The sequence below is a fragment of the Procambarus clarkii genome, chromosome 33 (genome assembly GCF_040958095.1).
Source record: "Procambarus clarkii isolate CNS0578487 chromosome 33, FALCON_Pclarkii_2.0, whole genome shotgun sequence".
In the NCBI taxonomy this organism is placed as follows: domain Eukaryota; kingdom Metazoa; phylum Arthropoda; class Malacostraca; order Decapoda; family Cambaridae; genus Procambarus; species Procambarus clarkii.
In genome coordinates, this window is record NC_091182.1 from 14,615,042 (window position 1) to 14,629,982 (window position 14,941).

Below are 14,941 nucleotides of genomic sequence, written 5' to 3' on the forward strand. Positions count from 1 at the left end.
GTGCTGAAAAGATTCCTTTGACAATTTTTAGCTAAGCGAAAGGTTGTTTAGTTAAGAACGGTGTTGAATGAGATTAATCCTGACCATTTTCAGATGAGAGAAGTGATATTTCAGTTAAGAAATGACAAGGAAACATGATGAAGTAACTATTTTTAGTTGACCGATGAATACTTTTAGTTGAGCAAAAGACAAAACATGATGAACATGACTTTTCTGATGATTGGCGGATAATTTTTAGATAAGAAATGACAATGAAACATGATGAACACGGTTATTTTCTGTTGACTATGGATAAGTTTAGTTGAAAAATGACGAAAGTGACTATGTTTTAGTTGATTGGCGAAAGATTTTTAGTTAAGAAGTTACGAGAAAGGTTTGTCTTTGTAAATTTGGAACTGAATAAAGTGTAGATTTGTTTAAGAACGGGGTTGGTAGAACTATTAAGTTGACTACGAGAATTACTTTGACATAGTTTTGAAAATAAAAACTTGGTGACTAAAATTGTTGAGGGAACTGTAATGCAGTATAATATTATTTGACAAAGAACTAGTTAGTGAATGGAAGAAACAAAGAACAAAAAATTGAGGTTAAGTAGGGAATGAACACAGTGAACATACGGTGAACACAGAAAACATGTAAGAAAAAGTTGATGAATAGAGTGAACATGCAGGGAATATGAACTTATAGAGAATATGAAGACATGATAAGGAACATAGGGAATACAAAGAATGAACACTGAACATGTGAAGAACAAGCTAAGAACATTGAGAACATGAATATTGAGTATAAAAGTTATACAGAGAACATATGATGCACATGAAAATATGACAAAGAACATAGTGAACATACGGGGAAAACGGCAGAAAAAATTTGAACTGAGCATGCTGTGAACATTTATAGAACATGGAATGAACACAGAAAACATGGAAAAAATGTGAAGAATACAGCTGAATATAGAGAAAATATGCAAATACAGGGGGACAAGAGCTGGAGCTCGGTAACTGACTTGATCTTTTTACTACGTCTGAAATATGACTGTTTAAAATTTCAGGGGGATTGGACTGCAAGTAGCGAAAATGTGGTCTCTGTCAAATTTGGGTCTTTAATTGGACTCTGATTAATTTCGATCATGAACTGGACTCTGATGAAATTTGAGCTTAAAACTGTCTCTGACTAATTTTGCTCTCAAAGTAGACTCTGACGAATTTTGCTAGAAAACTGGACTCTGATGAATTTGAGCTTAAAACTGTCTCTGACTAATTTTGCTCTCAAAGTAGACTCTGGCGAATTTCTGTTGATAATTGGACTCTGATGAAATATGAGCTTAAAACTGTCTCTGACTAATTTTGCTCTCAAAGTAGACTCTGGCGAATTTCTGTTGATAATTGGACTCTGATGAAATATGAGCTTAAAACTGTCTCTGACTAATTTTGCTCTCAAAGTAGACTCTGGCGAATTTCTGTTGATAATTGGACTCTGATGAAATATGAGCTTAAAACTGGGCTCTGTTCAATTTTGGTCTTTACAGGTGAAATAGCCGTAAATGGATATAAAACTAAATGTTATGGATAAGTTGTCTGTTTTCCTTAACAAAACATCTAAGACAATATTCTCTGAAAATGGTCCTTTTACAAATTCGGTCATGAACATATAAATAAACTTCTATGATTATTTGAAACTCTGAAAATAGCTGTAAGGAAATAGGAGGAGAGAGAGAGAGAGAGAGGGACGGTCCAGATATTATGGAGAAGATAAGATAAGATAAGAGGTGACCTGAAGGCAGCGTCTGGCTGACAGACGTATTGAATTTCTCCCATAAGACCTTAACAAACTTCTAAGTCTCGGAAATTATTTTTCTCATAAGAATTCCATACTTCTAAAATCTCGGAAATTACTCACTCATAAGAAATCCTTAATCCCAAGTCTGTGACTCCCCAAATTCACCTGAAAACCCCGACATGCTACACACGTTATTTGACCTGAAAAAAAATATCTTCTGTGGACTGTACAGTCCACAGGGGTCCTCTCGCCTGAAAAAAAATATCGTCTGTGGACTGTACAGTCCACAGGGGTCCTCTGGCCAAAAAAAAATATCGTCTGTGGACTGTACTCCCTACTACTCACTGTTGCTCTTCCCCCCCACACCCTCACTGTTGCTCTACCCTCCACACCCTCACTGTTGCTCTCCTCCCCACACACCCTCACTGTTGCTCTCCCCCCCACACACCCTCACTGTTGCTCTCCTCCCACACCCTCACTGTTGCTCTCCCCCCCCCCCACACACCCTCACTGTTGCTCTCCCCCTCACACACCCTCACTGTTGCTCCTCCCCACACACCCTCACGGTTGCTCTCCCCCACACCCTCACTGTTGCTCTCCCCCCACACCCTCACTGTTGCTCTCCCCCCCCACACCCTCACTGTTGCTCTCCCTCACACCCTCACTGTTGCTCTCCCCCCCACACCCTCACTGTTGCTCTCCCCCACACCCTCACTGTTGCTCTCCCCCCCACACCCTCACTGTTCCTCTCCCCCCACACACCCTCACTGATGCTCTCCCCCCACACCCTCACTCTTCCTCTCCCGCACACCCTCACTGTTCCTCTCCCCCACACCCTCACTGTTGCTCTCCTTCCACACCCTCACTGTTGCTCTCCCCCACACCCTCACTGTTGCTCTCCCCCCACACACCCTCACTGTTGCTCTCCCCCCACACCCTCACTGTTGCTCTCTCTCCCACACACCCTCACTGTTGCTCTCCCCCCCCCACACCCTCACTGTTGCTCTCCCCCCACACACCCTCACTGATGCTCTCCCAAACACACCCTCACTGTTGCTCTCCCCACACACACCCTCACTGTTGCTCTCCGCCCACACACCCTCACTTTTGCTCTCCCCCACACCCTCACTGTTGCTCTCCCCCCCACACACCCTCACTGTTGCTCCCCCCCCCACACCCTCACTGTTGCTCTCCCCCCACACACCCTCACTGTTGCTCTCCCCCCCCACACCCTCACTGTTGCTCTCCCCCACACCCTCACTGTTGCTCTCCCCCCCACACCCTCACTGTTGCTCTCCCCCACACCCTCACTGTTGCTCTCCCCCACACACCCTCACTGTTGCTCTCCCCCACACACCCTCACTGTTGCTCTCCCCTACACACCCTTACTGTTGCTCTCCCCCCCACACCCTTACTGTAGCTCTCCCTCCCACACACCCTCACTGTTGCTCTCCCCCACACACCCTCACTGTTGCTCTCACCCACACCCTCACTCTTGCTCTCCCCCCACACACCCTCACTCTTGCTCTCCCCCACACACCCTCACTGTTGCTCTCCCCCACACCCTCACTGTTGCTCTCCCCCCACACCCTCACTGTTGCTCTCCCCCCCACACACCCTCACTGTTGCTCTCCCCCCACACCCTCACTGTTGCTCTCCCCCCCACACACCCTCACTGTTGCTCTCCCCCCCACACCCTCACTGTTCCTCTCCCCCACACCCTCTCTGTTGCTCTCCCCCACACACCCTCACTGTTGCTCACCCCCCACACACCCTCACTGTTGCTCTCCCCCACACCCTCACTGTTGCTCTCCCCCACACACCCTCACTGTTGCTCTCCCCCCACACCTTCACTGTTGCTCTCCCCCACACCCTCTCTGTTGCTCTCCCCCACACACCCTCACTGTTGCTCTCCCCCACACCCTCACTGTTGCTCTCCCCCCACACCCTCACTGTTGCTCTCCCCCACACACCCTCACTGTTGCTCTCCCCCACACACCCTCACTGTTGCTCTTCCCCACACCCTCACTGTTGCTCTCCGCCCACACACCCTCATTGTTGCTCTTCCCCACACCCTCACTGTTGCTCTCCCCCACACCCTCACTGTTGCTCTCCCCCACACACCCTCACTGTTGCTCTCCCCCACACCCTCACTGTTGCTCTCCCCCCACACCCTCACTGTTGCTCTCCCCCACACACCCTCACTGTTGCTCTCCCCCCCACCCTCACTGTTGCTCTCCCCCCACACACCCTCACTGTTGCTCTCCCCCCACACACCCTCACTGTTGCTCTCCCCCACACACCCTCACTGTTGCTCTCCCCCACACACCCTCACTGTTGCTCTCCCCCACACCCTCACTGTTGCTCTCCCCCCACACACCCTCACTGTTGCTCTCCCCCACACCCTCACTGTTGCTCTCCCCCCCACACCCTCACTGTTGCTCTCCCCCCCACCCTCACTGTTGCTCTTCTTCCACACACCCTCACTGTTACTCTCCCCCACACCCTCACTGTTGCTCTCCCCCACACCCTCACTGTTGCTCGCCCTCCCACACCCTCACTGTTGCTCTCCCCCACACACCCTCACTGTTGCTCTCCCCCCGCACACCCTCACTGTTGCTCTCCCCCACACACCCTCACTGTTGCTCTCCCCCACACACCCTCACTGTTGCTCTCCCCCACACCCTCACTGTTGCTCTCCCCCACACCCTCACTGTTGCTCTCCCCCACACACCCTCACTGTTGCTCTCCCCCACACCCTCACTGTTGCCCTCCCCCCCACACACCCTCACTGTTGCTCTCCCCCCCCACACCCTCAGCCCTCACTGTTGCTCTCCCCCACACCCTCACTGTTGCTCTCCCCCCCACACCCTCACTGTTGCTCTCCCCCCACACCCTCACTGTTGCTCTCCCCCACACCCTCACTGTTGCTCTCCCCCCCCCACACCCTCACTGTTGCTCTCCCCCCACACCCTCACTATTGCTCTCCCCCATACCCTTACTGTTGCTTTCCCCCCCCAAACCCTCACTGTTGCTCTCCCCCCCACCCTCACTGTTGCTCTCCCCCACACACCCTCACTATTGCTCTCTCCCCCCCCACACCCTCACTGTTGCTCTCCCCCCCACACCCCTCACTGTTGCCCCCCCCCCCACTCCCTCACGGTTGCACCTCCCCCCCCACCCTCACTTCTGCCCCCCCCCTCACTTCTGCCCCCCCCCCCCCCCCAGGAGACCGTTCTGGTAGGAGGCTCAGTAGACTGCCAGCCAGAGATAGCCTGGAGAATTTCCATCTAATACAAAAAAACATTCATCTTGAGAGGTTATCTTGAGATGATTTCGGGGCTTTAGTGTCCCCGCGGTCCGGTCCTCGACCAGGCCTCCACCCCCAAGAAGCAGCCCGTGACAGCTGACTAACTCCCAGGTACCTATTTTACTGCTATATAACAGGGGCATAGGATGAAAGAAACTTTGCCCATTGTTTCTCGCCGGCGCCCGGGATCGAACCCGGGACCACAGGATCACGTGTACAGCGTGCTGTCCGCTCGGCCGTACCGGCTTCATGAAATAAGTATTTATAATTTATATAACTTTATATTATTCTAATAATATTACTAAACATGATCTGTAACGGAAAATATATATGATGATGTACATGTAGAATTTAAGAAACAAATCAGAGTAACGGGGTCGAGTGTGATAGGCTTATCGGAGAGAGCCGGCCCTCCCCCACCACCGACACCCCCCACCCCCCTACATCCCATACACACTCTCTCTGCTTCAAGGTCACGTACTTCAACTGTCTGTAATTTATAAGTATAAATGGATTTGTTTAATATACTTCCCAGCCTCCCTCCCTCCTTCACCCCCTCCCCCCTGCCTGCCTGCCTGCCTCGCTGCCTGCCTCGCTGCCTGCTTCCCTGCCTGCCTCCCTCCTCCCTACCTGCCTCCCTGCCTCCCTCCCTCCTGCCCCCCACCCTACCTGCCTCCCTCCTCCCTATCTGCCTCCCTGCCTCCCTCCCTCCTTCCCCCCCCCTACCTGCCTCCCTCCTCCCTACCTGCCTCCCTGCCTCCTTCCCCCCTACCTGCCTCCCTCCTCCCTACCTGCCTCCCTGCCTCCCTCCCTCCTTCCCCCCCCCTACCTGCCTCCCTGCCTCCCTCCCTCCTCCCCCCCCCTACCTGCCTCCCTCCTCCCTACCTGCCTCCCTGCCTCCCTCCCTCCTCCCCCCCCCCTCCCTGCCTGCCTGCCTCCCTGCCCACCTCCTAGCATGTCTCCCTCCCTCCTTCTCTCACTAATACTCCCACTCTCTCACTTACTGCCTCCCACCCCAGCTCCGACCAGTCAGCCTTCACTGACACAACGTGTGCATTTGGAGCGGACATGGTGCACGGAGGCCGGCGCCACGCAGCTTGGTGGACCGCCTCCGCCGCCCGAACTTAGTTCCTGTAGCATGACTCCCTAACCCAATCGGGAAACTGGAACTTTTAGATAACTTAAGTTTACAAACCAAGTGGCTGTCGTTAATTATATTATTATTATAATAATAACTATAATAATAATTGCTGTAATTAATAATTATTACTCCTCCTTCTGCTGGGTCATGAAGGATACCGGCCTCGGGTGAAAGAGGGCTGTGACGATCTATGTCAGGAACCCGTAGGTGCTGGACCGGGACGTCCACCTCCTGGGGCTTGTGCAGCCCCATGTTCTGCTTCAGGAGGTTGGGGTCGTTCATACCCTTGCTGGGGTGGTTCTTCTCCGGCCCCGACCACGGCGGTCTCCGGGTCCGGAGTCCCTGTGCCTTCTTTTACCAACCTCGAGATTAACTCCGGAGCTTGAGTTCTCCCTCGGGCAGTTCGTCATTGCCTTCATCCTCGTTCTGACAGTACCTGCAACAGCGCTGGAACCAATCGTATTTGCTTCTGTCTTTCCATTGAAGCCTTTCAAAGAAAGAGGGGACTTTCAGAGAGAGAGTGGAGAGAGGGAACCCGCTGCTTGGGTAACAGCTTTTCCATATCGACCTACCCAGGCTTTGCTCCCCGGAGAGGCCACTCCAGACCGACAACCAGAGCGCAACTCAATAGTCTCTTGAGACTGATGGATGCCTACTATTATGTAAATTATGTTATGTAAATGATGTCAATTATGAATGAATGGTAGAAAATGTTTCAAACATTTCCATTGGTCAAAGAGTTGCTACATTCTGTTTTCCAGTTTATTCTTTATGTGCTTTTGTCACTCATTTTTGTTATATTGTACATTTATATAGATGTTTATACACTCATAAATACACATTTACACCATCAAATTACATTTTTAAATGCTAAATATATTGATGTTTAAGAATTAAAAGATTTGGCATATCCAACTTTCTGATATGAAGAAAATGTTTGAAATTATATGGAGAGAGAAAGAGAGAGAGAGAGAGAGAGAGAGAGAGAGAGAGAGAGAATGAGAGAGAGAGAGAATGAGAGAGAATGAGAGAGAGAGAGAGAGAGAATGAGAGAGAGAGAGAGAGAGGGAGAGAGAGAGAGAGAGAGGGAGAGAGAGAGAGAGAGAGAGAGAGAGAGAGAGAGAGAGAGAGAGAGAGAGAGAGAGAGAGAGAGAGAGAGAGAGAGAGAGAATGAATGAATGAATGAATATGTATGAGAATCACTCCATGAAAATTCAAGCTAACGTATGTCATTGTATTATTTAAAGGTAAAATGCATTTGAATTTCCAAGTGGTCAATGAATCACATTACAAGAGTCTTCTCTATACCTCATTTGTTAGGTTTATTCTATTTCAATTTCTGATTTCAAATATGTAAATTGTGGTGTTTTTCCGTCTACTGTAGAGTTAGCCACATTTTCTCATTACAGAATCCTATATATTTTCTCATAAGATGTTTAATTATGAATACCTGAATGTCTTATAAGACATAACTTACACTGGATACCTAACTTGTGATCGCGCTTCCCTCCGTTAATTACACCTCTGCCTCTTGCACACTATTACGTGGGTTCTCAATGGTTAAAATAATCTGGCATTATTATGAGTGTTTTCATATGGAAAGATCAGAAACCTTTCATTTAGTGAGTGTGGCCTGAGTAGGCTTGGCTGATTTATATAAAGTATTTCCAGACAAGAGGTTTAATAATATAAGTGTATGTATGCCTTGTTTTGGACTTGAAATGAAGTATTAGAATAGTTGTAAGCAAGGTTAGTTATTAGTGCTAAATAATATGTAAAAATGACCTGAATATGCTTGATAGAGGTTATATATCCTGGATAATATATTATATATACTGTATGAACTCGATTATCCAGACTGTATGGGAAGGACCCCTATCCAGTTCAGCCCGACATCCGGATTAGCTGAGTTTTACCGGGGAAGAAAAAAATTAACATTCACAATCTTTATGTATCACAGCCAACGTAATTTGAATTTCCACACACACTATAATTAGTGTGTGATGCTGGGTGGGTGGTGAGCTGGGTGGGTAGCTGCCTGGCAGGAAGGTGGGCAGGGCAAGTGGGCGGGCAGATGGGTGGGTGAGTGGGTGGGCTGGATGGATGCATGGCAGGCAGATGGGTTTGATGGTGGACAGGTGGGTGGATGAGCAGGTTTGCAGGTGGCAAACCTGCCCACCCTCCTTACTCCTGCCCACACTCCTTACTCCTGCCCACCCTTTTTACTCCTGCCCACCCTCCTTACTCCTGCCCACCCTCCTTGCTCCTGTCCATCCTCCTTACTCCTGCCCACCCCTCTTTACTCCTGCCCACCCTCCTTGCTCCTGCCCACCCTCCTTACTCCTGCCCACCCTCCTTACTCCTGCCCACCCTTTTTACTCCTGCCCACCCTCCTTACTCCTGCCCACCCTCCTTGCTCCTGTCCATCCTCCTTACTCCTGCCCACCCCTCTTTACTCCTGCCCACCCTCCTTGCTCCTGCCCATCCTCCTTACTCCTGCCCACCCTCCTTACTCCTGCCCATCCTCCTTACTCCTGCCCACCCTCCTTGATCCTACCTGCTCTCCTTGAACTTGTTCACACTCCCTACTTCTGCTCAAAGTACGATATCTAATTTTTTTATTTAATTTTCCTAAACATTTATTATTTTTTGTGGGAATAATTTTAGTTCTAGAAATCTTATATATGTTTTATTTTCCCCCAATAGGTAATACTGCTTCCAGTCTCTGCTCGGCTACCCAGGACGATAGCAAACACAACTTCTGCCCATTAATGATGGTAAGGACAATTTTATTCTTACTGTACTACCAGTGTGTGTGTTTATCATGTTGATGTATTAACTAGTGATGGTGAGCGATATTGATATTATTAACTAATAATAGTGAGCGTATTAATCATGATTTTGTTATTAACTAGTGACTGTAAGTGTATTAATCATGATTTTGTCATTACCTAGTGATGGTGAGTGTATTAATCATATTGTCATTATCCAGTGATGGTGAGTGTATTGATCGTGATGTTGTCATTAATGATGGTGAATGTATTAATCATATTGTCATTACCCTTGTGATGGTGAGTGTATTAACCATGATGTTGTCATTAACTAGTGACTGTGAGTGTATTAATCATATTGTCATTACCCAGTTATGTTGAGTGTATTAACCCTCAGAACTGCACATAGCACCTTAACCCTTTAACAGCGCAAATTGTATATATACAATTTTGGTCTAACTGCCTGCACACCGCACACTGTATATATACTTTTTAAAGTACCACGTGAGATTTAAAAGTCCCGCGGCTACATGGGGGTCCACATCAGCTTCCTCAAGGTTCTAGTAAACAAACGAAATTTAAAAGAAAATCGTTGGCAACATTGCCGGGTGTGAGAGCCTCAGTACTGAGTGAGCAACGAAGGCTGGTGCACGCAGCATGAGCTAACAGCACTGCTGTTCAGCTTGTGACCACAGCATCACCTAAAAATGTCCAAATACATGTGTAACTGCTATTGTTTATTGATGATAGTATTCGTTACCGTGGTTCGTTATAGTAAACACAAATGTAGATACAGTACTTATATATAACGTGTGCATATAGTGTAATAACAGCAAATATATTTTTGCAGTGTTTAACCACTGAACTGTGCAACGTGCCTTGAGGCGCTCAACGGGTGGTTGTGCAACGCACCTTGAAGCGCTTGACGGGTGGTGTTAATGGGCCTCAGGGATCTCATATATATAGCGTATGATTCAAAGCTGGCGAGAGGTGACGCGGGTACGAAATGAATGCCTGAGGCCTCCAGTGATCGTCCACCATTTTAAATTCCCTGCATGCCCCAGGGCCGTGCGGAGCCTCAGTTTCAAGGCAGCAACCATGTCTGACGCATTGTCTATGAGCTCCCGGTCCACGGTCAGCTGCGGTCCAGCAAAACGACTCCAAAACCAAAACCACTGGTGTACTTGTGTGGGAGGATTGTGAGACTTTTGTCCCACAAATTTCAACATTTGATGATAACGATGCTGGTGAGACATCTTTATTCCTCTATACAGGTGATGATATGGCTGAAATAAATTATTTTATGGAATATTTTGATCAGTAATTCATGGACCATCTCATTGCAGAGACGAACAGATACACTCACGTTCTCATTGACTCTGGCATTTTACCTGCCTCTCGCATGACACCTTGGAAAGACACGACAAATGAGGAAATGCAAGTGTTTTTAGCATTCTGCATGATAATGAGGCATTCAGATGAACACATCATCCAAATTATTGGAGTAAAGACAGCCTTGTTCCATCTCCCGTGTTCAACAGGTACATGTCACGTGATAGGTTCGTGCTGCTTCTCATGTGCCTGCACTTTGAGAACAATGATATTGAAGATAGACGTGACAGACTGTGGAAAGTGTGGAAGATATTTAGTGATATGAGAGGAAAGTTCCGTGGACAGGATCAGTTGTGGATATTCTGTCCAGGTACAAAAAGTTGTACCAGGACAGAATGTCGTGATTGATGAATCGCTAGTCCTCTTCAAGGGACGACTGGCGTTCAAGCAGTACAGTCCATTTAAGCGGCATCGGTTTGGGCTCAAGTTTTTCGTACTATGTGACTGCGAAACTGGTATTGTCATGTACATGATACTGTATTCAGGTACTGACGTTGACATACTAGGTCAAGATATTCACGGATTTTCAGGCACCTCACAGGGTTTTCACGTGTCATGAAAACACTTATGGAACCATTGCTGAACAAGTTAGCATATCCTGTTCCCTGACAACTACTATACCAGCCCCTTGCTAACCAGACTCCTCCTTGACCACAACACCGGCGTATATGACACTGTCAAGGCCTTCAGGACGGAAATGCCAGTGTTTAACATTGGTATTGCAGTGGGTGATTGCCAGCTGCAACAGTGTGACAAAATGTTATCAGTGTGCTGGAGAGACAGACGCGAGGTAAATATGTTGACCACTATTCACACCGGTTCCATGTTGGACAGTGGCAAAGTGCACTTTGCAACACGGTTCCCAATATATAAACCTGATTGTGTCATTGACTACAACATAAACATGCGGCTAGTTGATAAATGTGACATGATGCTTGGTGCCGTCAAGTGCGTCACAATTATGTGAAGTTGACGATGAATTTCTTTTTCCCTCATTGACGTTGCAGTGCTCAACTGTTTCAACATGTATCTCGTGAAATAAGGCAAGAGACCCCCATTACGTACATTCAGTGTTGCTCTAGTGTCCCAACCTCTCGTAAAGTATGGGTGAAGGGCTGTGTTGCCACATGTGGGGTGCCAGCAACAATGCCTCACGCAGTTCCTGACAGACTCAGGAGTAATGAGCACCTTGCTGTACTCAAGCTCGGTTATATGCCAGGCACAGGCTAACGGGACAAGGGTAAACGTGCTTGCGAAGTTTGCAAGAACACACAACGTAGGGTACACAAGTGAAGATGCATCTGCACCTGGTGCTTTGAGTGCAAACTTCCCCTATGCCCCGTTGACTGCTTCACTGATTATCACACTCGTGGAGTTCCAAGTGTATTGATAGGGGATGTATATAGTGTGTGATAGTGTACAGTGTGTAAATATGTTATAAATGTACATAATTGAACATGAAATATTGTAAATATGAAAAATGTTTGTGGACACATTTGTTATGCATGTAACACAGTGTCTTGGAACAGTACGGATGTTCAACTGCCAGAATATGGTATATGTGTTCAATATACATAGGATTAGCCAGAAAAAATAATATAAATGCATTTGTAATTGTGCAGAAAAAATGCCCCTCCATCGTATGATATATACCTACGAGATCCCTGAGGCGCATTGTGCACCATCCGTCGAGATCCTCAAGGCTCATTGCGCACCACCCGTCAAGAGCATCAAAGTGCATTGCACAGTACAGTTGTTAAGGGGGAGACAAGACTTAAAAACCGTTTTTAATGGTTTATAAGGGAGGGGGGGGACCCGGGTCACTCGGCGGTTGCTGGTGCAGTTGTGCGGGAACCTGAAATTTGCCATGATAGTTTACCCGCTGGGCAGGGTTTGGCTTCGGAGGATGTTCTAGTTTCCTCAGGACAGCCCCTTTCACCGCTCTTGCGACCACTGGGTTAGTCCCCTGGGGTCCTTATGTCGGTTGCTGTGTCTCTGGCTTCCTCTTGGGGTTTTCGGGGTTTGGTGGATGGCGCCTTCCCCTTTCCTTGTTCGATGTGTTCACGGACGCCTCGTCTCTTGACTGGGGCTTAGTGACCAGCGCTCACCACGCCACGTATCATTCCTCTATCCACGGAGTGGACAGTCGATACCAGCTCCTTCCACTTTCTTTGTCGGACATTCTGGCGCCCAGAGGTGGACCTCTTCGCGTCGACGCGATCTCGGCATCTCCCATTATCTGTGGCGCTGTTCCCCCTTGCCTACGAGGCTATCGCGGTGGACGCTTTCCGGTAGGACTTGTTGAGGTGGGGGTCCTAATACCTTTCTTTCCCGGTCCAGCTGCTGCTCCGTGTTCTGGCTCGACCTTAATTCTATCAGCGGAGAGGGAATAACCTGATAACTAGATAAATTAAGCATTAAAAGAATTATATATTCTATAAAATTTAAGTCTTTGTAGTAAAAGTTATAAGAGGGTAAATTACATATAATTGAAGCCAATAATATAATAAAGAAATATTTAGTAACTTGTATACAATTATAAATCAAAATTTAAATATGGTTAGGGCATATGGCTTGGTAAGGCTTGGTCACTCATGTGTTACTCTCAGTAAGGCTTGGTCACTGATGTGTTACTCTCAGTAAGGCTTGGTCACGCATGTGTTACTCTCAGTAAGGCTTGGTCACTCATGTGTTACTCTCAGTAAGGCTTGGTCACTCATGTGTTACTCTCAGTAAGGCTTGGTCACTCATGTGTTACTCTCAGTAAGGCTTGGTCACTCATGTGTTACTCTCAGTAAGGCTTGGTCACTCATGTGTTACTCTCAGTAAGGCTTGGTCACTGATGTGTTACTCTCAGTAAGGCTTAGTCACTCATGTGTTACTCTCAGTAAGACTTGGTCACTGATGTGTTACTCTCAGTAAGGCTTGGTCACTCATGTGTTACTCTCAGTAAGGCTTGGTCACTCATGTGTTACTCTCAGTAAGGCTTGGTCACTCATGTGTTACTCTCAGTAAGGCTTGGTCACTCATGTGTTACTCTCAGTAAGGCTTGGTCACTCATGTGTTACTCTCAGTAAGGCTTGGTCACTCATGTGTTACTCTCAGTAAGGCTTGGTCACTCATGTGTTACTCTCAACAATAACATTGGAAGTTCGCTGACTTCCAGTTCTGTCACAATCAACAAAGAAAGCCAGTAATTGTTGGACAATTTTTATTTCATGTCTTTTGCCTGTTCTTTCTTACCAATGATCGTTCTATTCCTGGTGTAGCACTGCTTGATAAGATTTAGGTTTTGTTTGTGAATATGATGCTGTCTGTAGAGGAGGCTCAACGCTGCTTGGTAAGGCACTCATTAATATAATATGATGCTGTCTGTAGAGGAGGATCAACGCTGCTTGGTAAGGCACTCATTAATATAATATGATGCTGTCTGTAGAGGAGGATCAACGCTGCTTGGTAAGGCACTCATTAATATAATATGATGCTGTCTGTGGAGGAGGATCAACGCTGCTTGGTAAGGCACTCATTAATATAATATGATGCAGTCTGTAGAGGAGGATCAACGCTGCTTGGTAAGGCACTCATTAATATAATATGATGCTGTCTGTAGAGGAGGATCAACGCTGCTTGGTAAGGCACTCATTAATATAATATGATGCTGTCTGTGGAGGAGGATCAACGCTGCTTGGTAAGGCACTCATTAATATAATATGATGCTGTCTGTAGAGGAGGATCAACGCTGCTTGGTAAGGCACTCATTAATATAATATGATGCTGTCTGTGGAGGAGGATCAACGCTGCTTGGTAAGACACTCATTAATATAATATGATGCTGTCTGTAGAGGAGGATCAACGCTGCTTGGTAAGGCACTCATTAATATAAAGATTGGTTTTATATTTGTAGCTGATTGAATGACGTCTTACTTATCATTGGAATAAGCTAGTTTAGTGAGCATCTGTCTGGTGCTGTGGTGATTGTTTGTATCTATTCTGATAGATTTAATAGTATCATTAAAGTTTATCTCTGATGTAATCAGTTGATGGGCTACACTTGAACAATTTTGACCTTCTTGTTCTTCAGGCAGTTCAGTAGAGCTGATGATGAGCAAATCATGGAGTTTTTGTTAATACTGTTGTCTGGAGAGCCTGAAACACTTATAAATTCAGTACTACCTACCTAACTACACATGTTGTATTGCATATTAATGGGTTATAAGGCAGTCCAAACAGGGTATAAGTATGGAATACTATAACTCTCATACTGGGTGGGGTGGATATTATGAGGGACTGGTGGCTCATAACAGTTGTCACTAACCAGTGTTGGTGAGTGTATTAATAATTATCACTTTCGCACTCCGATGTCGCTTTCCAGTGACATCCGTTTTTCTCCTGGGCCGTCTCGGATGACGCGGTCTGAAATCATCCATTAAAATATTTGTTAAAAATTACAATTTTAACTGATCAATCTGGGTGTGGTTTCAAAATGAGCGCCTTTAGATTGCACAGAATTTGATGCCAAAATGAAAGACGTCACATGAAAATTGATGT

General features: G+C 46.8%; 1 protein-coding gene across 1 annotated transcript in view; it reads left to right on the forward strand.

Moving 5' to 3' along the window:
* LOC123765359 (uncharacterized) overlaps nucleotides 1–14,941 on the forward strand; it is a 68,133-nt gene that overhangs the window by 32,787 nt on the left and 20,405 nt on the right. Inside the window, exon 2 of the mRNA XM_069335329.1 lies at nucleotides 8,937–9,007. Within this exon, the coding sequence (XP_069191430.1) occupies nucleotides 8,937–9,007 (71 nt within the window). The remainder of the gene's footprint in view (nucleotides 1–8,936; nucleotides 9,008–14,941) is intronic.